The sequence below is a fragment of the Candida parapsilosis genome, contig 005569 (assembly GCF_000182765.1).
Source record: "Candida parapsilosis strain CDC317 annotated contig 005569".
In the NCBI taxonomy this organism is placed as follows: Eukaryota; Fungi; Ascomycota; class Pichiomycetes; order Serinales; family Debaryomycetaceae; genus Lodderomyces; species Lodderomyces parapsilosis.
In genome coordinates this window covers 1,026,152-1,052,613 of record NW_023503278.1, presented here as the reverse complement: position 1 = coordinate 1,052,613, position 26,462 = coordinate 1,026,152, and the positions used below count along the sequence as shown (strand labels likewise).

The 26,462-nt window shown below is 38.9% G+C and overlaps 14 protein-coding genes across 14 annotated transcripts; 6 read left to right on the top strand and 8 right to left on the bottom strand. All coding sequences in view use genetic code 12, as the record gives it.

The window, feature by feature from the left end:
- Nucleotides 1–25: 25 nt before the first annotated feature.
- CPAR2_104800 (GTPase) lies at nucleotides 26–2,008 on the bottom strand (the record flags this gene model as incomplete). Its single annotated transcript, XM_036812525.1, has 1 exon — nucleotides 26–2,008. The coding sequence occupies one exon, from the start codon at nucleotides 2,006–2,008 to the stop codon at nucleotides 26–28; it is 1,983 nt and encodes a 660-aa protein (XP_036663624.1).
- Nucleotides 2,009–2,133: 125 nt separating this feature from the next.
- SER1 (O-phospho-L-serine:2-oxoglutarate transaminase) lies at nucleotides 2,134–3,312 on the bottom strand (the record flags this gene model as incomplete). The annotated part of the gene is made up of 1 exon (XM_036812524.1): nucleotides 2,134–3,312. One exon carries the CDS (start codon nucleotides 3,310–3,312, stop codon nucleotides 2,134–2,136), a length of 1,179 nt encoding a protein of 392 aa, XP_036663623.1.
- Nucleotides 3,313–3,457: 145 nt separating this feature from the next.
- MEC3 (Mec3p) lies at nucleotides 3,458–4,411 on the bottom strand (the record flags this gene model as incomplete). Its single annotated transcript, XM_036812523.1, has 1 exon — nucleotides 3,458–4,411. The coding sequence occupies one exon, from the start codon at nucleotides 4,409–4,411 to the stop codon at nucleotides 3,458–3,460; it is 954 nt and encodes a 317-aa protein (XP_036663622.1).
- A 205-nt stretch (nucleotides 4,412–4,616) lies between these two features.
- On the top strand, nucleotides 4,617–6,947 carry CPAR2_104770 (cleavage polyadenylation factor subunit; the record flags this gene model as incomplete). The annotated part of the gene is made up of 1 exon (XM_036812521.1): nucleotides 4,617–6,947. The coding sequence occupies one exon, from the start codon at nucleotides 4,617–4,619 to the stop codon at nucleotides 6,945–6,947; it is 2,331 nt and encodes a 776-aa protein (XP_036663621.1).
- A 203-nt stretch (nucleotides 6,948–7,150) lies between these two features.
- Nucleotides 7,151–7,551, top strand: SMD2 (mRNA splicing protein; the record flags this gene model as incomplete). Its single annotated transcript, XM_036812520.1, has 2 exons — nucleotides 7,151–7,155; nucleotides 7,221–7,551. 2 exons carry the CDS (start codon nucleotides 7,151–7,153, stop codon nucleotides 7,549–7,551), a joined length of 336 nt encoding a protein of 111 aa, XP_036663620.1.
- A 102-nt stretch (nucleotides 7,552–7,653) lies between these two features.
- Nucleotides 7,654–9,837, bottom strand: CDC46 (MCM DNA helicase complex subunit; the record flags this gene model as incomplete). The annotated part of the gene is made up of 1 exon (XM_036812519.1): nucleotides 7,654–9,837. The coding sequence occupies one exon, from the start codon at nucleotides 9,835–9,837 to the stop codon at nucleotides 7,654–7,656; it is 2,184 nt and encodes a 727-aa protein (XP_036663619.1).
- Nucleotides 9,838–10,226: 389 nt separating this feature from the next.
- Nucleotides 10,227–10,760, top strand: CPAR2_104740 (uncharacterized protein; the record flags this gene model as incomplete). Its single annotated transcript, XM_036812518.1, has 1 exon — nucleotides 10,227–10,760. The coding sequence occupies one exon, from the start codon at nucleotides 10,227–10,229 to the stop codon at nucleotides 10,758–10,760; it is 534 nt and encodes a 177-aa protein (XP_036663618.1).
- Nucleotides 10,761–10,939: 179 nt separating this feature from the next.
- On the top strand, nucleotides 10,940–12,244 carry CPAR2_104730 (uncharacterized protein; the record flags this gene model as incomplete). The annotated part of the gene is made up of 1 exon (XM_036812517.1): nucleotides 10,940–12,244. The coding sequence occupies one exon, from the start codon at nucleotides 10,940–10,942 to the stop codon at nucleotides 12,242–12,244; it is 1,305 nt and encodes a 434-aa protein (XP_036663617.1).
- Nucleotides 12,245–12,306: 62 nt separating this feature from the next.
- On the bottom strand, nucleotides 12,307–13,539 carry CPAR2_104720 (uncharacterized protein; the record flags this gene model as incomplete). Its single annotated transcript, XM_036812516.1, has 1 exon — nucleotides 12,307–13,539. One exon carries the CDS (start codon nucleotides 13,537–13,539, stop codon nucleotides 12,307–12,309), a length of 1,233 nt encoding a protein of 410 aa, XP_036663616.1.
- A 407-nt stretch (nucleotides 13,540–13,946) lies between these two features.
- Nucleotides 13,947–14,577, bottom strand: ATP14 (F1F0 ATP synthase subunit h; the record flags this gene model as incomplete). Its single annotated transcript, XM_036812515.1, has 2 exons — nucleotides 13,947–14,261; nucleotides 14,560–14,577. The coding sequence occupies 2 exons, from the start codon at nucleotides 14,575–14,577 to the stop codon at nucleotides 13,947–13,949; spliced, it is 333 nt and encodes a 110-aa protein (XP_036663615.1).
- A 367-nt stretch (nucleotides 14,578–14,944) lies between these two features.
- Nucleotides 14,945–15,361, top strand: CPAR2_104700 (uncharacterized protein; the record flags this gene model as incomplete). The annotated part of the gene is made up of 1 exon (XM_036812514.1): nucleotides 14,945–15,361. One exon carries the CDS (start codon nucleotides 14,945–14,947, stop codon nucleotides 15,359–15,361), a length of 417 nt encoding a protein of 138 aa, XP_036663614.1.
- A 438-nt stretch (nucleotides 15,362–15,799) lies between these two features.
- Nucleotides 15,800–16,444, bottom strand: GSP1 (Ran GTPase; the record flags this gene model as incomplete). Its single annotated transcript, XM_036812513.1, has 1 exon — nucleotides 15,800–16,444. One exon carries the CDS (start codon nucleotides 16,442–16,444, stop codon nucleotides 15,800–15,802), a length of 645 nt encoding a protein of 214 aa, XP_036663613.1.
- Nucleotides 16,445–19,344: 2,900 nt separating this feature from the next.
- Nucleotides 19,345–22,875, top strand: CPAR2_104680 (uncharacterized protein; the record flags this gene model as incomplete). Its single annotated transcript, XM_036812512.1, has 1 exon — nucleotides 19,345–22,875. The coding sequence occupies one exon, from the start codon at nucleotides 19,345–19,347 to the stop codon at nucleotides 22,873–22,875; it is 3,531 nt and encodes a 1,176-aa protein (XP_036663612.1).
- A 231-nt stretch (nucleotides 22,876–23,106) lies between these two features.
- AVT1 (Avt1p) lies at nucleotides 23,107–24,738 on the bottom strand (the record flags this gene model as incomplete). Its single annotated transcript, XM_036812510.1, has 1 exon — nucleotides 23,107–24,738. The coding sequence occupies one exon, from the start codon at nucleotides 24,736–24,738 to the stop codon at nucleotides 23,107–23,109; it is 1,632 nt and encodes a 543-aa protein (XP_036663611.1).
- Between the last annotated feature and the right edge of the window lie 1,724 nt (nucleotides 24,739–26,462).

Genomic DNA, 26,462 nt, shown 5'->3' with positions numbered 1-26,462 from the left:
AATTTTTGTATATACAAGACGATTTTTAATCATCACGTCGTAAAAATGTTTGGTAAGCGTCGTTGCCAATGGTTACTCTTCCACTAGCCTTCATTTGCTTTTTACCTTCCTTTTGTCGCTCCAATAACTTTTTATAACGTGAGATATCGGCGGCATGTAATTTCTGTGTAACGTCTTTTCTCTTGGCTTTTATCGTTTCTCTTGCAACTACTTTATTGTTGACTTTTGCTTGTATAGCAACTTCAAACAACTGATAGCGAAGATATTTTTTGAATCTTGTGACGTAATCTTTACCTTTAGTCAATGCTTGAGATTTGTGTATGATTGTTGTCAATGCATCTTGTGGCTCACCATTAACGCACAATTCCATCTTGACAATATCTGATTTTTTATAACCAGAGTCCTCATAATCCAACGAGGCATACCCCTTGGTGCAACCCTTGAGTTTGCCAAAAAAATCTTCCACCAATTGCGCCATTGGGAGCTCGTACTTTAGCATCACCTGTCCTGTGTTCAAATACTCAATATCCTTTTGCTCGCCTCTATTATTCAAACAAAGTGTCATCACAGTTCCAACGTATTCATTTGGCAATGTCATAATAGCCTCAACATACGGCTCCATAAAGCAGTCAACTTCGTTTCCGATCTTGTTGGTGGGAAATTCGTCAGGATTGGTAACAATCTTCTCCCTTCCATTACGATAAACGACTTTATAGGGTACTGTTGGTGCAGTAAGAATAATTTTAGCTCCATACTCATTTTCCAATCTCTCCTTGAATACTGAGGCATGCAATGAACCTAGAAATCCTAGTCTCCAACCCAAGCCTAAAGCGTTTGAAGTTTCCTTTTCCAACGTCACTGACCTATCATTCAACACCAAGTTCTGCATCTGGTCATCCATTGCATTAAAGTCTCGACCATCAGCGGGGAATGCTCCAACAAACACCATTGGCTTGGGTTCTTCAAAACCAGGGAGAGGTTCTAATCCTTCACTTTTCCCCAATTGGAAAAATGTGTCACCTACCAAAGCTTCCCTTGGGTTTTTCATTCCAGGAATCACATATGCCACTTGGCCAGCTTTAATCCAATCCATAGGCGTTCGATCAGGGTACATTATTCCCACCTCTTTGATATCATACGATTTGTTTGAATGCGCAGAAAGCACCCTCATTCCCTTTTTCAACTTACCATCCACTACGTGTATCAACATCACAACACCAACATAGGGATCGTGCCATGAGTCCACAAGTAGAGCTTTCAATGGCTTATTGACATCTCCCGAAGGTGCTGGGATTTTTTCTATAATGGACGGGATAATATCCTTCACATTCAAACCGGTTTTTGCGCTCACCGGAATACAATCTTTGGGATCCAATTCAAAAGTAGACTCCACTTGCTCAACGGCCCTTGGAATGTCAGCCAGATCTAGATCAATTTTGTTTATAATCGGAATCAATTTGAGGCCCATGCTGTAAGCCAAATAAAAATTCGCAACTGTTTGTGCTTGGACTCCTTGAGACGCATCGACCAACAACAATGCACCACCACAAGACGCATAACTCCTCGAAACTTCCGCTCTAAAGTCAACATGACCAGGGGTATCAACCAAATGAAGTAGAAAATCTTCCCGGGACTTTGGATCATTGTAAATCATCGAGACTGTTTGGGCCTTAACTGTGATGCCTCGTTCCCTTTCAACATCTAGCTTATCGAGCACCTGTGACTTGGAGCCTGGTTGAATAACACCCGTGAGCTCCAAAAGTCTATCCGAAAGTGTTGACTTGCCATGATCCACATGTGCTACAATGCTGAAATTGCGGTAGTTTGCAATAGGAATCTTGGAAATTCGTTCCTCCAATTCTTTACGAAATTTATCTTGGCTTAGTTTTTGTCGCTTTTCTTCGGTGGATAATACATTTAATGAAGATGTCAGTGAGTAGTGGCACCTTATTCGGATGCGACTATATCGTAGTGAAGTACGTATGTGACGCCATGACGGTAGAAACATTTCCTTTGATCGTATGTTTGTTGCATCAACTGAAAAGTTTCAATTCTTTTTTCATTTCGCTACACAAGTGGAAGGCACACTAACCGTCACTATATTCAATTGTACATTCAAAGACTATACAATGTTTAACTATTAGCCTTGGCGAACTCATCCACAAATTTTGCCAATTTTTCTACACTCGAAGTTGGAACTGCATTGTAAATAGAGGCTCTGATACCGCCAACTGATCTGTGGCCTTTTAAACCTTTCAATTTGGCAGCGTCAGCTTCAGCAATGAATTTAGCAGTCAACTCTTCACTTGGTAACTTGAACACTACATTCATGTTGGATCTAACTTCGGGGTTCTTCACTGGTAAGTTGTAAAAACCCGGATAAGAATCCAAAACCTTGTACAATAATTCTGCTTTCTTGTTGTTGAGTTTCTCCTTTGCTTCGAGACCACCCTCTTTGAGGAGCTTTTCAGTGACTAATTTCAAGATTTGACACGCAAAGATAGGAATTGTGTTGTAAGCCGAGTTGTTTTTCACAACGGTCGGGAAATGCGTGGCAATAGGCAGCAAAGGAATATTCAACTTTCTCAACTCTTCATCGGAAGCTTGATCCAATAAATCTTTCCTGATTATGTAAATCGTCAAGCCAGCAATACCCACATTTTTCTGCGCGCCTGCCATAATGAGTCCATACTTGCTAATGTCAACTTTTTTCGATAAGATGTTTGACGACATGTCTGCAACTAGCTCAACACCTTTAGGCAAATATTCTGAGCCTGGCGTATCCTTGAACTCATTCCCATGAACAGTCTCATTATCGCAAACCCATAAATAGGAAGTGTTTTCTTTGATTGGTTCCCACTCTGAGTAAGGTGGTATGTCACCATAATTTATAGACTTTGTATTCACAGCGATATCCACTTCAAAACCCAAACGCTTGGCCTCCTCTGTAGCTTTTGCTGACCAAGAACCAGTGACTGCATATGCAGCTCTTCCTTTCTTACCAGTTCTTTTGGCGTGATTGGCAAACAAATTGTAAGCTATAGAGGAAAACCCAGTGGTACCTCCACCTTGAAGAAAAAACACTTCATAGTTGTCAGGAATGGCAAGCAATTTCTTCAAGTTGTCTTTAGTGTCATCAATTATCGCAATTGCTGGCTTTGAGCGGTGTGAAATTTCGGCAACACCAACTATGTCATTTTCGTAGCTGATTAAGTCGTACGCAGCTTGTTGCAATACATCGGTGGGCAAAAGTGCAGGTCCTGCACCAAAGAAGTCTGGATCTTCTCTATCCAATGTCCTGGGTTCAACCATTGTGTTCTAGTGAAATATTATTGTGGGAAGAGTCTACAATGGTACAAGTTGAAAAAAATAGCAAACGCTGAAAAGCGCTGTTTGAAAAAAGACACCCTTTGCCAAAACTTTTTTGCAACTTTCTATGACTCAATTTCTATTACATTTACAAATTTCTCACACCGTTTATAAAGTATACTAGTTCCACATCTTCGGTTTCATCTAGCAAACAATGGAGACTACAATTTCTATGACCTATACATAGAATCACGGTTTTGCAACGTCCTACAATTTTGGACGCCAGTTGCCAATCCTTTAATTTAACACTGATGTTTACCACTTCCGGGGTCCCCTCGAGTTCTGAGTGATCCAGCATCATTGTATCAACGTTTCTCAATGACTCTCGTATGGTTTCCGCATCATTTGATATGGGCTTATGGAACTCAAGCTTCGTATTCCAACCCACTGTCACTTTAAACTTGCCATCTTCCTCCAAGACGAACCGCAAGCTTCCTGTATCTCTGTTGTTTGCTTGTATTGCCACAATATCGTTGAACGTTGTTTTCTTGAATTTCTCTAAACGCTTGAATATGGCGATAAACTCATTGGGTAGTCTCACTATCAACCCAACATCGGAGTGGGATGGTTCCTGAAAAAAATCCTGAGCTTCCTTTAATATCTTTACAGGTATTCTGAAAGTGTGGTTAATAACATTGGAGTTGACGTTGATATTGGAATAGAACAAGGCCAACGACGCTGTTCGTCCGTTTTTTGTGCTTGTTCCCTGCTCCCCACTTGCATCAGTTCGCTGTAGCCTTATATTTAACCCCTCACTATTGGCTTTGTCAAAGTTTCTCAAAGTTTGTAGTAGTAGATCTATATTTATCTCCATCAGAATGGTGTTGTCTCTCATACTCTGAATCTCCATGCTTTCGAATAGACTCGAGGTGGTGAACTTACACCATACTTGTGGCTCCAGGTTGGCAGATCCAGTGTTTACCAGTATAACACTGAGTTCTTTTGACGTGATTTTAAGTATGATAAACTTCCGAAGATGGGATATGAGTGCCAAAGTATCTTTGAGTTTCTCAATGTTTCTAGTCATAAGCTTTAGCTTCATTTTTGACACACACTCTCTTTTCAATAACGCTTTGATGTAGAATCGGGGCCATCAGTATGAAATTCAGTTGAAGCACAAAAGATGTTTGGTGTGAGAAATCCATTATTGAAAAAAAAGAGAAGAAAAAAGTAACAAGATTCAATCAAACACACGTACACACATATATATATATATCGCCAAGAGCAATACCTCACAAGAACAAATCATGGGCGAAAAGGATGCCTCCTTCTCCAATGAAGAAAGTTTCAAATTTTTTGGGCTTGGAGGGTGTAATGAGGTGGGACGATCGTGCCATATCATTGAGTACAAAAACAAAGTTATTATGTTGGATGCCGGGATGCACCCAGCATTGAGTGGACATGCATCATTTCCGTACTTTGATGAATACGACTTGTCCAAAGTGGACATTTTGTTGGTGAGTCATTTCCATGTGGACCATTCAGCTTCATTACCCTATGTAATGCAACAATCAAATTTCAGAGGCAAGGTTTTCATGACACATGCAACTAAAGCAATATATCGCTGGTTAATGCAAGACTTTGTGAGAGTGACATCCATTGGAAACTCAAGGACGGAAGGCGGTGGTAGTACTAGTAGTAATGACGAAGGTGGGAATATATACACAGATGACGATATATTTAAATCCTTTGACAGAATTGAGACTATTGATTTTCACTCGACAATGGAAGTTGATGGAATCCGGTTCACAGCTTACTACGCCGGCCATGTTCTTGGTGCTTGTATGTATTTGATCGAAATTGGCGGGTTGAAGATACTTTTCACAGGTGATTATTCCAGAGAAGAAAATCGTCATTTACCTTCCGCCGAAGTCCCACCAGTCAAACCTGACGTTTTAATTACTGAGTCAACATTTGGAACTGGTACATTAGAGCCCAGAGCTGAGTTGGAGACGAAACTTACGAACCACATCCATGCAACGCTAACAAAGGGAGGACGTGTTTTGTTGCCAGTATTTGCCTTGGGTAACGCCCAAGAACTATTGTTGATTCTTGACGAATATTGGGAAAAAAACGAAGATCTACAGAATGTCAGTGTTTATTACTGCTCTGATCTAGCTAGAAAATGTATGGCCGTTTACGAAACATACACTGGTATCATGAATGATAAAATACGGCTCTCGTCTTCTTCTGATGATTCAAAGTCTAGCCCGTTTGATTTTAAGTATATCAAGTCAATCAGAAACCTTTCAAAATTTTCAGATTTGGGTCCATCCGTAGTTGTAGCAACGCCGGGTATGTTGCAAGCAGGAGTATCCAGACAATTGCTAGAAAAGTGGGCACCAGAACAGAAGAATCTTGTGATATTGACAGGATACTCCGTAGAAGGAACAATGGCAAAGGATTTGTTGAAGGAACCACAAGTAATCCAATCATTAAATAACCCAGATTTGAGTATCCCCAGAAGAATTGGAATTGAAGAGATTTCATTTGCTGCGCATGTTGATTTTCAGCAAAATTCCGAATTCATTGACAAGGTATCTCCTTCGAAAATCATTTTGGTACATGGTGACTCAGTTCCTATGGGTAGGTTGAAATCGGCGTTGTTGAGTAAATATTCCTCACGAAAGGGTACCGACAAAGAGGTCAAGGTATTCAACCCCAGGAATTGTGAAGAGCTTACTATTCCATTCAAGGGATTAAAGATTGCTAAAGTGCTTGGTTCACTTGCAGAAGAGCAATTGCAGACTTTGAAACATGAGATTGAGGAGAAATTGACTGAAGTTGATAATGACGGAAATGATGTCAAAATGGAGGAGGTGGACGACGAAGATTCCGAGAAAAAAAGACAAGTCAATGGAACACTAAGCACTTTCAAACCGGGTCAAGTTGTTTCCGGAGTACTCGTTGCAAAAGATTTTGAATTGGATCTTGTTCAGTTGCAAGATTTGAACGAGTTTACTCAGTTATCCACATCGATAGTCAAGTCCAAAATGAATCTCAAAATCAATGCAAATTTACCATTGATGATTTGGCATTTGGAGCAAATGTTTGGTTACATCAATGTTATCAATGATGATGCACAGTCATGGGAATGTGTGGTTATGGACGTTGTAGACATTTTAATAGATAGATCAAAAGGTCCCGGACTTTACATCTCGGTGGAGTGGATTAATGACAATTTAATGGCCGATTCATTAGCAGATAGTATCATTGCTATACTATATTCGATTGATTCGTCTCCAGCATCAGTGAAGATGTCATCGGCACAACATTCTCATAATCATCAACATCCCCACATCAAACAAGAATTTGAGAATGACACTTCGTTGACTTCCAAGTCAGATATTGCGAGTCGGATATCTCAACTTCAGCTTTTATTGGAAGCTCAGTTTGGTGAATCTTTGGAGAATTTAGAAGATGAGAAGGCTAGGATAACAATTGGAAAGAGTGTTGCTAATATAGATTACAGGACTTTGAAGGTAGAGTGTGCCTCAAAGGTGTTGAAGGATCGTATAGAAACAACCATCAGGAGAGGAACTGTACTAACAGCTCCATTGGCTTTGCCACCTAAATAGAATATAAATTGTTTGTCTACAAGTACCAATACTACTCTTCACTCGCACCAGAGAAACCACAAAAAAAATTCAGCTTTAACATCACCTAGCTTGTCTTGCAGTGCTTACCAGGATACCGACAAGATATTGCTACCCAAAGGAGAGAATAGCAATTCATTAGCAGTACATTATTACCAGATACTTGACATATTGCAGCACCAACAATGAGGTATGTATCTTCACACGAATGGATGTATTGTGTCTAATCCTGTTACTAACTTCTCTCCCATTTAGTGAATTCATAAACCGTCCACGTTCAGAGCTAACTGAACTCGAACTTGCCAAGTTGGAAGAGTTTGAATTTTTACATGGACCAATGTCATTAATTAACCAAGCACAGAAAGAAAATACTCCAGTGATAATATCGTGTCGGAACAATCACAAACTAGTTGGTAAGATTCGAGCTTTTGATAGACATTGTAACTTGGTATTGGAGAATGTCAAGGAGTTGTGGACCGAAACAGTGAAGAATGAGTTCAATCAAACCAAAAGTGTCTCTAGGGAGAGATTTATTAGTAAGTTGTTTTTGAGAGGTGATTCTGTTATCATAATATTGAAAGCGTGAGAAACAGAACAAGAAGAAACCAAGGTTTCACGAATTATATATGTAAAATTATAATACACACGTCTAATATCCACTATTAAAATTGAAGAACCTGTTGTAGCGCTAAACACCGACTCTGAGTATATTTTGACCTTGGTGTCTAAACTTGATAACTTCATGTCTCTCCATAATATACAAAGCCTTTTCCAATGCCGAGCTGCTAGCTTTACCTGAATCGACAAACTCCTTTCTCAAAGTTCTATAAGCAGTAGACCATCCAATCGGTAACCTTCTTCTCAATTCTTGCTCGACCTTTTTGATTTCGGCATTCAAATTAGCATCAGCGCTGTTTCCAAAGCCTTGATCAACAGCATCCATAGTAGACGCAGTAAACAACCTAATAGCTTCTTCAACGTGTTCTTCAGTGGCTACTGGACTCAATCTCAATTTGGCCAAGGATTCTGTTATACGAATGATAGCTTCCAATTGACGAACGGTGATAGGAATTGACGATCTTTCATTCATTTCTTTTTCATTGATTTGTAATCTTCTTCTGATGGATACAAAGTGAGACGATAACCTCTCGGAAGCTTCAGCGGTTAAACGTGGCGCACACCTCAATTTGACGTATTGAATATACCTCTTCATTGTCTCCACTGGAATCTCACCTTCTTGTTGCAATTCTTGTGTTTTGCCACCAGCATGAACATCCATAACATGATGAGCTATGGAAAGATCTCTACTCTCGTTGTGATCGTCTTTGACAATGAAGATCATATCAAATCTCGACAAGATGGTCGTTTGAAAATCAATGTTTTCTCCAGGTGATTTGAATTCGTCATATCTTCCAAATACTGGATTAGCGGCAGCCAAGACTGATGTTCGAGAGTTCAAGATTGTTGTAATACCAGCCTTGGCAATAGAAATCGTTTGCTGTTCCATGGCTTCGTGAATGGCCACTCTATCTTCATCTCTCATTTTATCAAACTCATCGATACACACAACCCCACCATCAGCCAACACCATAGCACCTCCTTCCAAGTAGAAATCCCTAGTTTGAGGATCCCTTTGCACAGAAGCAGTTAAACCAGCGGCAGATGAACCTTTACCGGAGGTATACACCGAAATGGGGGCAATTTTTTCAACAAATTTCAACAATTGAGATTTAGCTGTACCCGGATCACCCAACAACAAGACATTGATATCTCCTCTCAACCTCATTCCATCTGGAAGAATCTTTTTGGACCCACCCATCAAGAGACACGTGATTGCCTTTTTGATATCCAGGTTCCCGTAAATTGAAGGGGCAATCGAATTGGCAAATACCTCGTACAAGTTTGACATTCTTGACAATTTTAAAAACTCTTCTTCCTCTTCTTCACTAAAGGTGATACCTTGCCCATTAGCACCATTGTCAATATCTGTTTGGATTCCGAGGACTTTCAAATAAGGATTACGTATGGCAACATTGCTAGCGCTGCTATTACCTGCTCTTTGTTTGGATTGAAAAATTGAGTATATACCAACAACAGTTACTCTTGTACCTGGTACAACCTGATTAGTCAAGTACCTATCACTTTGCAACAAAATGTGACGCGGCATTTCACCTACAGGAACCATGTCGGGACATTCTTGTAACTTTAGTACTTGTTGATCAACAAAATGAGATTTATCGTGGTCGATAACATATGAATCCTGGGGGCATTTTTCTTGAGTTGAATTGGGGTCTATATTGTGAGGGCTCTGGCATTTAGGCAACTGGATAGGACCAAAACCAGACTTGACCTTCAACTGCATGGTGTGCTTACATTGACGACAAATCAATTGCACTTCAGTAGCTCTTGATGACAAAACGGAGGCAGAAATAACGATACCACTCACTCTAACAATTTTAGAAATGTGTTCAGAGTCCAAGTGTCTTATTGAGACTTTGTTGGCTTGTGAATACAAGATTAATTGGCAAGTTGGAAAATTGGTTGGAATTTCATCTTTTGACAAGTAGGCTATTCTCTTAGCAATATCAGTTATGGCAACCTCAAAAAGTGGAATCATTTCAGACGGGTCATCCGTTAATTTTTTGTTCAACTCTTCATTAAATCCAATAAGGTGTTCACTATCCACTTTGAGAAAGTAGTTGTTGATCAACAAGTTTTCACGTAATTGATCTCTGTAAATGAATTGTGAATCTAACCTAAATTCTAATATAAATTTACGAAACGCTTTGGTAATCTGGTTGAAAGAGTCATCACTTGGACTTTCACCTTGCAAGACTGGCGCTGAGTACACGCTTGGACGTTCAAATGACATAATTTCCGTGTGAATGAGAATCAATGAGATATTGTCTATAGTTCTCTGAAGAGTTTAGTGCTGATTCGATTCTAGTTCCACAAGCAAAGAAATGAATGTTGAATAGTGGGATCTTGGTGAATAAGGAGGAGGAAACTGAGAATGAACTGTGATAAATTTTTATAAAAAAAATAACGTGTAATCGTATACTATTATTTATCCCAATTGAGTTAAATTATTCAAAATCTGCATTTTTGTGTAACATTTGTTTGTTTACACGCGTTACACAAACATTCTTTTTGAAATGGGACCTGGTAGCGTATCTACATGTGGTAGCACAAAAGGATCGCATTCCATCTGCTCCATCAGATGATTAGGCACAAGCAAAAACGAAAAAGACTCAGTCCTACATGTTGCGATATCCAACGAGACTTTTCACAACTGCTCGCGCTCTTAATGCTATTCCGAAAAAAAACAAACTCCCTCCTCGACCAAAGTGGTTGATCAAAGAAGAAGAAATTGAAGAGAGTTTCATTAAAGGTGGTAGAGGTCCTGGTGGACAAAAGATCAACAAGACAAACTCAAAAGTGCAGTTGACTCACAAGCCAACTGGAATAGTAGTTACTTGTCAAGCGACAAGGTCTCAGGAACAAAACCGGAAAAAGGCGAGGGAGATTTTGGCATTGAAGTTGGATGATTTATACAATCCAAAGACTAGTAGGAATGCTGTATTAACTGAGAGGGCCCAAAAAGTAAAACAGAGTAAGACAAAGAAATCAAACAGAAAGTATCGGACATTGGATGAAGCAAAAGAAGATGAAAAAGCCATGCGATTACAACAAGAACAAACGTTAATTGAAGAGCTTAGTATTATTGACGAAGATGAGGAGTTTGACCAGTTTGTAAAGACTGCAAAAGTTGACTTGAATGGGTTGAAAGAGTAGTGTACTGTGGGAGACAAGGGGGAAGGGAGAAAGAAACAAGACAGGGGGAGAAGAATGAAGAAATTATTTGCAACCAAAATTTATACACACACACACACACACACACACACACAAACAACACACCAGACTCAAATCCATCCACATACCAGACACCGCTTCCAATCAGTGTGTTATGTACAATGTCTGGTTCAGATACAGCACTTCTCATTCTATTGATCATTACATTGTCATTGACCGTGTTCACCTTACTCATGGTTACGTCACTCACAGATCCATACTGGTATTTACATATCTTGTCAATCAAGACTCGTCAAAGACAAAAGGTTTTTGATCAATCAAGAGTTTCTGCTGACTTGGAGCTGCAAAACGACTCTACTGTAGATCATCTGAGAAGCCGTAGATCCACCACGAATGGATCAAATATTGCATTGGATAGTTATCCAATGGGTTCTTCTGTCCTAGAAAGAAACCATAACGACGTGCATGAGAACCAACCAAGTGAACATGAATCCACTGAGGAAGTCCCTGATTCGGAGAGCGATCGGATTGCATTAGATGAGAATGCAATTCATGATCCTCAACTCCATCAAGTGAGGGATATTCCTCGAACTAGGGATGAGACCGTTGAGAGTTTGAAAGAATTTGGAAGTGCTTACGAAAAGTTCGATGCCACTGGGCAGAATCAATCCTTAGAGTACGACTCAGCAATCAATCTTTCTAGATTTGAAATACTTGGAACGTCTACTGATGCTGTTGCGACAAATGCTAATAAAGAAGCAGAAGAAGAAGAGGAAGATGTTGAACTTGACACGGATGATAAACAAGTTGCCAATCCAACAATTATTGCGCATCCGGCCACAACTTCGTCTATTTTTGAGTCAGCTCAAGTTCAACCAACACCCATAACACCTATTCCGCAAGTTAGTAAAAGGGAAGCTGTTCAAAACATAGACAGGGTGAAATTAATTCGTAAAGTTTCAGATCCACTCTCTGATGGCTTTATTAATGTTGGGGATCATGTCATTGTTTTCAGACCATTTGTTGGTGTTAGAGATTTTGATTTTCCTTTGTTGCAACCAGGTGATTTGATTCGAATTAACAAGTTTTTTGTATTAGAAGAAGACTCCAACTGTGACAATCCAGACGAACGAAGCTCGAATCCTGCTGAAACACAAACGATCCCCGATGAAGGTGCAATTGATCTAGCAAACTTGAGTGAATCACTGCTGAATGATTCACTGCAAGATAGTCGTGCCCAAGAATTGACAGTGGCAAGGGCTGATGTTTGGTACAAGAAGTTGTATTGCACAGGGATGCTATCAAATACCTATCTCAAAGCATCCACATCGCAAGAGTTGATGTGGAAACATCGGGAAGAGTTGAAATATGACATAAACTCTCTTACAAGAGACTTCCCTTTGAATGTGGTTACTCTGGAGGAAACTATTGCAAGAGGATCGAGAAAGGGGGTTGTTATCGATTGATTTATCTTTCCTTTTTTGCTAAGAAAACTTCATCATAGCTAATAGTATATTCCTGCTCTACTTCACGTATCTTCTCTCTTTCTAGCAATCTTTTTCCATTTTTCATTCATTTCCAATGAATCTTGTAAACATTCTTTTGTCACTTTAAGATCCTGTCGAAGGTTATCAATAACTTTTTGAGCTTCTTGGTCAATTCCAATATTAGCCACCAATTCCAACATTTGTTTCAAGTTGTGATACAATTTATAAAATTCATTCACCAAGGGCAACTCCACCACTTCAGAATTATCAATCTCATTATAATACTTTTGCACCACAGTTTCATCCATGTCATTTATTTGTTTCAAGTCAATCATATCGGATGGCGCAGGGATCCCCAAGTCTAGTTCAGCACCCTTGTAATTTGTAATTTGTAAATTAACCATTGACAAGTAATTCTTAACGTGGTGAATGAAATTTGTCAATTTATAATTTTCACCAGTGATGCTCTCAATAATCATTGTTAGTGATTTGATATATTCTGACGAATCATCGCGAACGATTTTTTGAATCTTGGCAAGCTCAACGTTATCAAAAGATATCCCTAGATTCGAATTGTTGTCAATGATGGGGGTATTGTTGTAAATCTCTTTATCGTTGACTACTTGATCGCTAAGATTTATTGTTGTTGTTGTTGGTCGCAGCGATGGTGTTAGTGGTATTCCATATTCAATAGTTGAGCTCAAACTTCTCTTTTCAAGTAACTTGTTTTTTAAATTGCTGATTTCTAAATTTTTGCGTTTCAATTCAACTCGATATTTTGCTTGTAGATCCTTATTTGATGTCGTCAATGTTTTGACATTTTTCAGTTGCAACTTATTGGTCCTACTTAGATGTTCAACCTGTTTGGTTAACAAAGTATGGTCTATGAGTGAATCCCGACTCTTATGTTCTTTGCTAGCCAACTTCTTTTCTAGTGTCAATACATGACGATTTAAATCATCTATCTGGCGATCTTTTGCCAATAATGTTTCATTGAGCTTTTTCTGGCGATGACGATTCTTATCGATACTCAAAATCAACTCATGAATCACACGGAGAATATTTTCATCGTTTTGGCAAATTGTCTCGGTAGTCTCCACGTCAGCAATGTTGGGGTTGTTTTTGATTTGATCTGATACAAGATAAGACCAGTTAATACTGGGGAATAATAACTTTGTATCGATATATGCTCGTGATTCCAATGTAGCGTTAACAAGCGCAGCTAGTGCCTTTACTCTTGACACACTGTCTGTCTTCTCTGAGGGCGGTGTCATGTAAGGGGAATATGAATTGGGGTTTCTTGCAATTAAGTTTTAAACTGGTTTTAGGGTTTTGTTTTGTTTTGATTTTCTCATTTTACACAAAAGGTAAAAAGAAGCATTTTGGTGCATTGAAAATTAACATCTACGATACTAAAAGATATGTTCATCAATCTATAGTAGTAGAGATTCGAGAGTCCGTGAATACCTACAGACGAGTTCCGTGTATAGCCATTCGGTTGAAAATAACTCAAATTTCTCTACTTGACTACAGTATGCTGTCCGATTGCCCTCAAAACAATGAATATATAATCATTTCCGTTTCTATACTTCAGTATACAAATTGAGCCATCGAAACAACAGCGCTTTCAGCTTTCTCAATTTACATTCTTGCCAATCATTCAAAACAACCAGCAAAAAATCTAATGTCCTTCAGCTTCAACTTCATCAAAAACAAACCAATCTTCATCTGGTTTAGTTTCAGAATTAGCTTCAGTTGGTTGTGCAGCCTCAGCTTCAACTTCATTTTGCTCATACTCTTTAACTTGTTCAGTTGACAATTCGTGAATTTGTGGAATGGTTGGTTTACCTGGTAATTGAAACTTCTTAACTGCGGAATCAATCTCTTCTTGTGAAAGGGCTTGTGGTTTGAATTGTCTAATGTTTTGGACATACAAGTCTCCAATCAAGTTTGATCTTCTAGGAGTGATTGAAAACAATCTTCTTGATGATATACGCTAGAGGAGGAGTTAGTATAAGTCTGGTATGGTGCATTATGGACGGGGGTTCGCAATGGCTCTCTTTTTGAGCGTGGATTTGAATTAAAATAAGTCAACAACATAGCCGCAACAAGACAGTGGTGAATTAAATCACCCCCATGTGTCCCAATTAGCTTCCTTAGCATATTCTCACGCTTGTCGTCGCTAAAGCCTTCTTTCTACACCTCTAACATCGTCTTGTCAAATTGATATTTCCAATAGCCAACTCCAGAACATGAAAGCCCCTCCCGTATCTGCTGGCACTTCCTATACATACGGCAATTGGTCTGAACATGTTTTCCTCTGTTGATCTATAATTATATGATATCGTTGAACTGTTTCTGACGACCTTTTTTTCCACCTCTGTTTTTCCTATTCTTTTTTTTTTTTCATCACCTAATAATGGTAGTGTATTGGACCTCAATTTTAATCCTCGCAATTAGAGAATCTTGTAATTCAATTGGACAGAGAGAAATTATGGATTCACGTGATACTATATCAAGATAACGAAACACCGACCGCTTCGAAAAAGGACCCATAACTTGACATCTAAGTGGTCGATATACACCCAAAGGAAGTATCAAATCCCCAGTCCTCCCCTGTATATTACCATGCCGAAATATTATTGTGATTACTGCAAGTCATATTTGACTCATGACACGATGAGTGTTCGGAAATCACACTTGATGGGAAAACATCATATTAAATACTATTGTGACTATTACGAATTCAAAGCTAAAGAGACTGGTGAATGGAATCCACAAGAGCTAATATATGAAATAACATTTGATAAATTGAATAAAGGTATACCTGGAGGTAACGATATCAAGAATCAAAGTAATGGCTACTGGCAAGCACCTGACAGGAGGGGAGACAAAGATGGTATGGATATTGATCTGAGAGCAAGTGCTAGTGCAGACAGGAAAAGTGGGGACATTAACAATGAAGAAGATGGCGAAGAAGAAGAAGGATTCATGCTTCCTCCGCCTCCTCATTTGAGCGGGTTCCCACCTCCACCTCCTGCGATTTATAATACAATGCGGGAAACTCAACTCGCAATTCAAAGGATTCAAAGGTGAAGAATGGGGAAGCATACTCCAGTGGAGGTTATGTAAAAACTTTTATAGTGATGGTGGCCAATACGTGCAATGATGTTGATGAAACATTACCACATAAAAGGGTCCGAATCAAAGTTGAGTACCCACTATATCGTCTAACGATGACGTGATCAACCGACATCAAATATATTCCAATGTTCAAGCATTGGCAACCACTGCATCTAATAGATATAAAATTCTCAATTGTATCTGAAACTATATAAACTATATAACTTTTGAAAAAAAAATTAAAACACCAACAAGCTTCACTCCACTCACATTCTTCAACTTACATTCTTTCTCTCTTTCTTGTAGTTGTACATTAAATCCATAAACAACCTTCTAAAAGGAGCTCAAAGCTACAAAAGCTCAACCAATACCCCAAACACGTATTGTCGCCTTCTCTTTCCCTGTGTGTGTTTACAAATCAGCATCATCTTCATCAGGCAATGGCAAGGCAGTAGCTTGTTCCATTTCTTGTTGGTATTTTTGCATCAAGTCAGAGTCAACTTGAACTTCTGGTGGAGCCAATGCAGGAGAAGCAACAAATTCCAATTGTGGGTTACCAACCAATTTTCTAGCTAACCACAAAAATGGTTTTTCGAAATTATAGTTGGATTTAGCGGAAATGTCATAATATTGCAAATTCTTCTTTCTATGGAAAGTGATGGTCTTGGCTTTAACTTTACGTTCTTTAACGTCAACTTTGTTACCACACAATACAATTGGGATGTTTTCACAAACTCTCACCAAGTCTCTGTGCCAATTAGGAACATTTTTGTAGGTAATTCTTGAAGTAACATCAAACATAATGATACCACATTGACCATTGATATAATAACCATCTCTTAATCCACCAAACTTTTCTTGACCAGCAGTGTCCCAGACATCGAATTTCAATTCACCAAAATTGGTGTGGAATCCCAAAGGATGAACTTCAACACCCAAGGTGGCAATGTATTTTTTTTCAAACTCACCAGTTAAATGTCTCTTGACAAATGTGGTTTTACCAGTACCACCATCACCAACGAGAACTAATTTGAAAGTAGGAACTTCTTGTGCCATGATTGATTTGGGGTTTATCTCTATTAATAGTATCTGATTATGATGTATTGAGGAAAATACGATGAATGGAAAACCTCCCTTTTTTTTGATTCAAAAGATTGAATTTTTTTTCTTTTGGTTTTGTTTTTCTTTCGATGGAAGAGGGAGAAAAAAAATTAAAAAAAGTTGATTTGGACAAGAAGAATAAGCAGCAATAAAGTATGAGGACATAAAAAAATTGATTGAACATGGTAGCGTACACTAGATGAGATGAAATTCTAATTTTTAAAGTCGCAAAGGTAAAGTGTCGTAAAATAAGAATTAACGACAATGCCTTAAATGTGTTTCAAGGGATGGCCCGAGTTGACATAGTGAATTAGCTGTTCCAGGATCACACACTCAGCAGCCACGAACGAAGTCAAACTTGATACTTGATCTTGCTCCACTTTTTCCTATTTTTGAATGCATGGTCTAGTGGAAGTAGCTCCTCTCTCGAGTTTTTAAAATTTTGCAACAAAGTGATGGAAAAGAATCAAAAAAAACCACTCAGGGAAGGGAAGTTGAACTCTATGCCAATCACTACATTCAGGAAACTACAAGTTGCACCACACAAAAATCACTTTTATTACCCACTTACAGTTCCAGTGCTTATGGCGATTGATTTAATTACTATGAGTAAGTGAAGATTTTCCGCATCGAGAATATAGACAGCCAAAATCCCTCGTACACAAAAGTGCCTGGACTAGTTTGAACTTTGCGAACTTGTTTGAAGCCCTCTTCTCGCAAGATCCTGAATCTGATTTAGCTTTGCAGGAAGGTGGACTGCTGTGGTAACCTGTGTCATGTGTTTTGGGATTCAAAAGGGGGCACCCGTCAAGGCCAAAACAATTTAGTTGGCATTATACTACAGTTGACATAGGCATGGTCCATGAATAAGTTCAAATTTTCATGTATCGTCTGTCTAGCCTATGTAATTTTTGAAGTACGATATGCTATTTTGGGTTATTTCATGCACCTAACCCCCAACACCATCATGCAAAAGCGAAAAAGAAAATGCAACGCAAGGGAAGGTGGGCAGAACATGGTGGTGGGTTACAAAGGAAAATGATTGTACAAGCGTCGCGCGTGTCGGCTTACTCCCATTATTATTGGGGCCTGGGTTCGTAACGATGAATGCATGCTTTACTTGTTTTGTGTTTTTGAGAGGGTCTATTTGAAGCGTATATTGTTTTTTTTTTCGAAGCCATACACACATAGTAAGTTTCAAGGGGGAGCTTTCTGCATTGCTTTTCAAGAGATGAACTTACTTCTCTCTACACGCTTGCTGCAACCAAAGGAAGCCTATCAAAAAATACCGACTTTTGAAATTTTGACAAAGTTTGGGTTTGCTGCTATTGGGTAAAACGCGTGAGGAAAAGAACCCACATGCATCACATGTATACGCAAATCATAATATTATCATTGCATTGAAATACGCAAAGAGAGAAAAGACTGTTTTCAAGGCGAAGGATAATATTATTTCAAAATGGTTGAAAAAAGGCAAAGGACGTGTTTCAATTCGTTGTCGTTCCCAACACAAAATAGAGGTGTTTAACCAAAAGCTTTTTTTTCAAAGATGTGTTATGGAGGTTTACGTTACAACCACATGTGGATAACCATTAACCATATGGATTGGACTCATTGAAGTAATACTTTTTTCTCCAATGGTTATGAGAGGGGAAGTTTGAAACACAGAAATAGGCTTTGCAAACAATAAGGAAAAAAAAAAAAAAAAGTGAAAGAGAATAAACAATAACACACACACATGTTATATTGTTTGCAATAAGGAAACCAATACTTGATTACTAGTGCATGGTGTTTTGTGATACCAAAAGCAAAAAAAAAATAGAGGATACAAAGCGACACAATTCAGTAACAATCGTAATGCTGTCGGAGTACTGGTGTTGGTTCAATCTCTTGTTTTGATTTCCTCGTTAACAAAGGGAAATCATTTGTGTGTGTGTGTGTGTGTGTGTGTGTGTGTGTGTGTGTGTGTGTGTTTGTTGCTTCAGTCTGTATGTGTCAACTAGTTATGTTACACACTTTTTTTGAGACAAGAACTCTAAAAATAGCAACAAACATAAGAGCATACTACACATTCACTTTAATGTATCCGTTCGTTACCCACTCTTCAATCAATAGAGTTTAAGAAATACGGATGTCCTATAGTTTTTAGTCTATATGAAAGATACATCTTCAATCAATATGTTGTTACACATTTAGCTTAAGGATGTGTTTATGTTTCCAACTTGAGGCAAAAATAAATTAAAAAATAAATTAAAAAAATAAATAAATAAATAAATAAATTAAAAAAAAAAAAATCAACAGACAAAAAAGGAGTGGTTGGTGTGTTCGTATTGTTTGTTTGTTTTGCGTTGTGTATTGTGTAGCTTTTTTTTTTTTTTTTTTTTTTCATAACCAAATTTTTCCTTAAATTTCTTGAAACACACTCTCTGTATAATACAATACCACACACACAGACACACACACCATACATCACACACAGGCATACACATACCACCCACACCACCTCCATCACACACGTCAAGATAAAAAAGAAAAATCAACACATTCGCTACTAGATACCATCTTTTTTTTTTTTCAACAAATCTGTACCAACCACTAGCAAAACTAGAGGCAACTCACCTTTTGTCCCTTTAGAAATACCGAGTTGTTATTGTTGTTGTTGTTGTTGTTACTGCACTTTATACCAACTTTACACCTAGTATCTACTTTGCCCTACATTTTGGCATATCTTCTCCTTTGAGACAATGTATCAACAAGTGTTTTATAACAATATGCACCGAAATGGAGGAGGTGGAGGGGTAGGAGGAAACGCAGCGACTCCATTAAACGTTCAACGGTATATCAATGTCCCAGGAATGAACGGAGGTGTACCCCCTTCACCAATGACACCTTTAGATATGAGTTATGGTCAGTCAATGTTGCCATCGAATTTGTTTGTTAGTACGCCATATTTCACCCCACCACCATCAGCTCAATACTTTCCACCGATATCTCACCATTCATCACTCCGCAACTCACAAGTTTCTTTAGCAAACTCACATGGGTCATATTCAAGGAGTCGCAATAGGGGCCATCAACATCGTAATAATAGCAGTCAGCACCACCAGGAACATCACCCGGAACATCCCCAGCACCAGTATCAGCACCAGAATGTTCATGAGCATGGGCAAGATGCTGCCCAGAAGATTACAAATGGCACTTCAACTCACAACCCAACTAGTCAAATCAATGGCTCAGCTCCTGTATCAGAACATAATCTCGAGCATTTGAATCTTTCGAGAACGGTTATTTTGCGAAATATTGCTGATGATATGACATTACATGATTTGTTGGACCATATTGATTTTGGTCCTATTGAATATGTCAAATTGTTCACCAAAACTCCACCACGTTCTCTTGACAACAATGGCTCAAACGACATCAAATCAAACAAAAACTGCACAATATCATTTATCAATTCCAAAACATCAGTGATGTTTTACTTGAAATATGCCAAAAACTCATCAAACTTAAACAAGTTGAGGCTGTCTTTGCGATCGCAACATTTGAAAATTACACTTTGTGACATGAACAAACCCCAATATGCTAATGCCCCTCCCAAACAAGATTATATCAAATTGAAAAATTTAAACTACATTATTGACCATAAAGCAACGCGATGTTTGAAAATCTCATTCAGTATTAAGGATGTATTGCTGGACGACACAACTGCTGATGCTAGATTAACCCACTTGAAACACTATATTTCAACTCAATGCGAGAAGTTTGGTGACGTTGAAAGCTTTGAAATTGAGTTGGATATACCGGGGAAGGATGAAGAAGGAGATGTTGCGGGTGACGACTCAAAGATGACACTTTTAGGCGCAGCTACAGTTCATTTCACTTCGATTGATGCTTCAGTAAAAACTTATGAAGACTATAACAAGAGGATCGTCCATGACTCGGAAAAAAGACGCGGTGGTGCTGGTTGTGATGGCGAAGTTGACACCATCACCAAAAAGAAACGTGATTCATCAAATGATTTATATGATGTCAACTCCAAGTATGGTATTCATTTTATCCTGGCAATTTTCCATAATGACAGGTGCGATAAAACACTCGTTGAATATAGACATGAACTTGAAGACAACCAACCACCTCCTACAGAGGGAAACGGAAGACTGATGAAGAAGAGTTTTACGGAAAATGGAAGTTGCGGACTAATTGCAGAGGAGGGTCCATTGGGCAACAGTTCTGAAGTTGGTAGTATTATTGACTCTCCAGAACAGCAGCCACCACCAGCCGACGTGCATATAATTGACCCTGTTAGTCCCAATTCTTCTGACATTGAAAATGCATCACCCATCATTTGTGACACTTATGCATTGTCATCTGGTGACCCTTGCAATGAACACGAAGCGCATGCACAAGCTTCAATTGCTAGTAATGGTGTTTATTCAATGATATCGTCTGATGCAAGACAATTGAATGCAACGCCGCAGTTTGTACATATTCCATTCACGACAGACTCGCCGTTTGGGTTACATTCCAACTCGTCATTTGTGTCAAATTACAATCCAGATCCCATCAATACTGGTAACAGGGCAATACACTTGGGCAATTTGCATCCTCATACAACAATTGAGGAAATTGCAAACAATTTAAGGGCAGGAGGCTTGGTTGAGTCAATAAATCATTTTCCAGAAAGAAGAATGTGCTTTGTTACATTTGTTGATGCCAATATTGCGTTTAAATTCTTTATGAATCATCAAGTATTGCACCAATTGGTTATCCACGGAACAGATGTTAGCGTCGGGTGGGCAAAAAAGCATAGCGGTCCAGTACTGAGAGAAATTGCCCTTGCTGTAACTGCAGGGGCTTCAAGAAATGTTTACCTAGGACTTCGAAATGGTCAAGTTGAAGATGAAACTACACGCAAGCCAATTATACCAAGCGAAGATGAGTTGAGACTGGACTTTTCGCGTATTGGTGGATTAGAGCAAATCAACTTTTACCACAATAAAGAATGTGCGTTTTTAAATTTCTTGAACATTTCAGATGCCATCAAGGTTGTACATGCATTTGAGTGCGAGGAGCCCATTGCAGTAATCAATTTGACCAAACTGCTTCGTGGTGATCAAGCAGCGGCAACTGCACTTTATCAAAAGTATAAACTTTTCAAGGTTAACTTTGGAAAAGATCGATGTGGAAACCCACCAAAGTTTTCTTTTAGAAAAAATTTTGACAAAAGCTTAGGCTCTACATATCATCAATACCAGGACCAATTACATGCTTGTGTGGGGAAATCAAAGAAAGGCAAAAAGAGTGGAAATAACAAACAGGTTAATGACCGTGATGATGATTTAAAACGAGAACAATTGGACCAACGGGAAGGTGTTATTGACGACGAAGCGGCTAAGGTTTTTGGAATCATCAAGGAATCAGAAAAGAATACCGTTGAATCGGTTGGGGATGATGATAAGCACAAAGAGTTGTTACAAGATTCGGGGGTCATTGATGAAGAGGCAAGAGTGGAGGTGGCTGATTCTCCCGACGCAGATGTGACACAAGCGCCAAAAATGGGTCAACACAAGGTCACCGAAATTAAAGAGCATTCAAATGGCGATGCAGGGCAATCACCAGTTGTTGTTGATGTAGCAGAAGAGAATGAGGAGGGCGAAGAGGAATACGAGGACGATGATGACGATGAAGACGTATCCATTATCATTGGCTCTGATGACACTGTTTCCACCAATGCTAGTGGCAAGTATGACAGTTTTAATGACACTTTTGGCTACAAGGCCCACAGACTGGAGGATAGACGTCAAAAAGTTTATCATCAACCTTACTATCATGACCATGCAAGTTGGAATGGAAGAGGATCAAGAAACTCGTCGGCGATGTCAATCAATAATGGAGTTATGATGCATCCATACGCGCAGTATGCGTCACCCCAGTTCAATCATCATCCGTCTCTCATGAGTCATACAAGCTCTACAAGCAGTTTCCAAGCATATCAACCATCACCAAAGTCTAGAAATGGCTCATTTCATCACCATCAAACTCATTTGGCTGGCCCTTATCAACAACAAATGTATGCAATTCCGCAACTGCCACAATTAGTTGGGCAGTTTGCTCCACCACCACATGTGAGGTATGTTCCAGTAATCCAAGGCCAGCAAGTCATGCCTACTGCGATGCCAACGCAAATGCCCCCCGGTTCCATGGGTAATGGCATGTGTGGCTCTTCAGGTTCTCAAGTTATGGCACAATATTTGGCACAGGCACAGCAAGGTGCTGCTCCAGCAATGTGTACCGGGCCAGTATACGCTGTTCCTCATGCAAGCTACAATTACCATGGCCCACGCAACAAACTGAAAAACAGAAAGGGAACTGACGAACAATAATGGCATTGCTTTTGAGTGATCAGTTGTAGGTGAATTCTTTTGCAGAGGTTGATGGAAAAATATGTTTATGCGCTCGTGTTTTTATCTTTATTTTTTACGTATATGTGAATTGGGTTTTGCAAATCCATGTAAATGCCATTTTGGATGCAAAAGGTAATAAAAGTACAAAAAAGGTTTTTATATTAGCTATTTTCGTAGTCATGAAAGTATAACTGAGGATGCGAATCCATCTTATTTTGCTGTATTGGTGACTATGGATGCATATGTACCCAACACAGCACAGGATATAGATATGACAATGCCAATTTTGATCAAAATTCCTTCAATGATTCCAATTTGCGCTTTGTTTAATTGCAAATAAAACAAAAGCGGTAACGTTAAACAAACAGTATAACAAATGGCACTTCCCAAAAACGACATGAGCTTACCAAATGACGTAAACAATAATGCAACCAACAATAACAAACAACAAAATACAAATCTGGCAAACACTCGAGCAACCTTGTTTGACATTGATTTTGCATTGTAACGTGGGGCAATCTTGAGCATGTTTTCATAAGAACTAATGATTGGTCTTGTAACTAATGGAAGTTTACTAATAGGTAATATCCCCATAATTAAGCATAATGCCTTGTTGACCCATGTTGGATAATTGTCATTTTGCATCAAACTCTTAATTATGGAATCATCGACTTGAAGGCCATACATCAAGTATCCAGTGGCGCCAATGGCAAAATCAAGCAGAAACGTAACCAGAAATGCCACGTTACTTGCATGACTAAACTTTTGCGGGTGTCTCATATCACGATACAATTCGGGAAATACCGGGTGTCCACCCCATGGCATCATGAAAATTCCCAAACTGAACAACAAGTTTTGAAAATTAGTTGGCAACAATGTTGTCGGTGCAAACTGTAAAAGTGATCCGGGTGTCTCGTTGATTATAAAGCCACAAATTATAACGATTAAAATGATCCCCATCGTAGCTAAGATTCCCATCAAACTGAATATAGAAAGTATGTTTAAAGGTAACAAACTGGTGAAAAACACAATTGAAACTATAAAAACTTTCAATCCAACAACGTGAGGCCAAATAATGACAAAGCAATCAGTAAAGAGTAAAATCAATGTCAATGCAGCACCAATCAAATCCATCACAAAGAAAAATGTCACTAATATGGCAAAAAATCTTCCTCCATATGCAAATGCTATATCGCCATAGGTTAACAAATGTGGATGATGCTTCAAGATTTTGCCAAGGTATTTTGCCGTGAAGTTTGTACTCATTGCTGATCCTAGTAGTAGTAGGATACCCATTATCCAGCCACTTTGTCTAAATCCAAATGGAATCGACAATAAGCCTATCCCCACCAAAGTATTTATTGAATTAAAAACGGTTTGAGGTAAAGTGGAACTGCCTATTCGTGAAATAAATGACTTGTGACTATCTTGCTTCGATATCGTTGGGACCAATGGAGTAAGCTCATCAATCATACTCTCACTATCGCCTCTAACTTCTCTTTCACCACCGCCCGGGCTAGGAAACTGGAAATACTCCAATCGATCTGATCCTCTTCCACTCCTCTGACCACCATCATCATCAACATCAATGATTGCTTCTTCATTCAATGGTGATATTGCTACTTCTTCTCCAGGTATATTTGACGGCAGATCTGAGTAACCACGAAGTAAACCATTGCGTCCATCTTCAAATTGTTCCATTAATGATGAGCCACTGTATTGTTGCGCTCGGGAGAACGACGAAGCAAAGTTATTGAACGAGTTTGCGCCACCGTAATCCATAAAGGATCGGCGTCGTTCTTTAGGGATCTTCACTGTTGTTTGTTGTGATGGGAGAGACATGTGGGAGATGAAAATGTGTTTAGAATATTGTACAATAGAGAGGAGTTTGGAGATTTGAGATGACTCGCGTGATATTCACTTTTGATAAGAAATTTTTCAATTGCGGGATTCCTGAAACCAGTTTTTCGTGTCCTCTTTATTGAGAAATTTCAAGTTCAACTAAATTGAAATTTGGAATTGTTGATAAAACGTTTGGAAGTGGTTTTCTGGTTTCTGTAAGAATATGTGACGCACTGGAAGATGCTGAGGTGTGTAGTGGAACTTCTAGGTGCTTGATCTGGCTTATCTGCCTGTAAATTTTTTATGTGATGCATGATGCAGGTCCAATGTGGTGGAGATTTATAATCTCGTATCAGAAATTAGAGAGGGTAATCTAATTACTCGAGCAATGGATATGCGAAGACATTGATCTTTATATTCTCGTAACAGCTCCAGCGAGAGTTTTCCAACCCCATCACACACCTCGTGTCAAAGTTATTGGCACGATGCGAATGGTAGCGGCAAGAGCGACAAGCTTCCCCCCCCCTCATCGTAATGTTGAAAGATTTGAAATCAACCATGTCTTTTGTTTTGCATTCCAACTGCCACACAATCATTCTACTTCATGATATACGACTCAATCACATGTCAGATCTATTCCAAGAGATAGCCCAGAATCTATACGTGCAGTGAAGTGAGTTTTCCTTGACGTGCTATTATTTAACGTCAAATTTCAAAATCTTGAGTTTAAAATGAGAGATTATGCGGGTAGAATTGAAAAGGTTAAACATCTCCAAGAACTATTGCAACGACAGGGTAAGATAATAATAGAAGCATGAGCCGCTAAGTAAAACGTATATGACTATATCCAACGTATATGACTATACGACAATAGGGGCAATAAAAAAACAGTACTACAAATTATCAAAGGATGAGAGAAGCCTTTTTAGTAATAGAATGGCGGTCACAGAGGAGTTTTCAAGTTATGCAGACTGAAGCATTGGTCGGATAACAGTGACTCTCATTTCAGTTTGCTTTTTGTGCAGTCTCAACAGGAGGAAAGGGTAACACAGTAATACGATGCGAAACAATGTCAGCTAATAATGCACTTTTCTGCACATCAATGCAATAAATCCAATGGACCCGATAAAATGAGACAACTTTTGAATTTACTATTAAATTTCTTTTACAGATGATGCCGATCAGTCTTTTGATCTTTGGGGGGATCTTTTCAATTCAAGAAAAGTTTTCCTATGTATGATTATGTCTCAAATTGAGTTGCCAGTTTCGCTACCCAACTAGACACAGGAGAAGAATACGTCGGTAACAATACCAAAAAGGGCTGTCAAAGAGTGTACGGTACAAGGGTCTTCGTTAGAACGGGTCAAAGTAAGACAGCTTTAACTTGTCAATCGGGAACAATTTCTATCATATTTACACAAAAGACATGGGATGGTTCGATTCTTTTCAGGATCTTCCTGGTTCATTTCTTTTTCTTTACATAATTGCTAGCTTTACAAAGGAATAATATTCGTTACATCACTTGGGCAAAAGGGAGTGGGGGAGGGATCTTCAAAATATTGCAAATGCAAAATCACGCTTTGCACCTGTCAAATGTTGATGCTTCTTTTGGAGTAAGGGGTAACAAATGTAATACGACACAGGTTGTATCTTGTATTACGATTAAAATGGGGGCTAGTGATGGGGAAAGCCGTCATAGAACAACAAGATGCAATAGGTGTAAC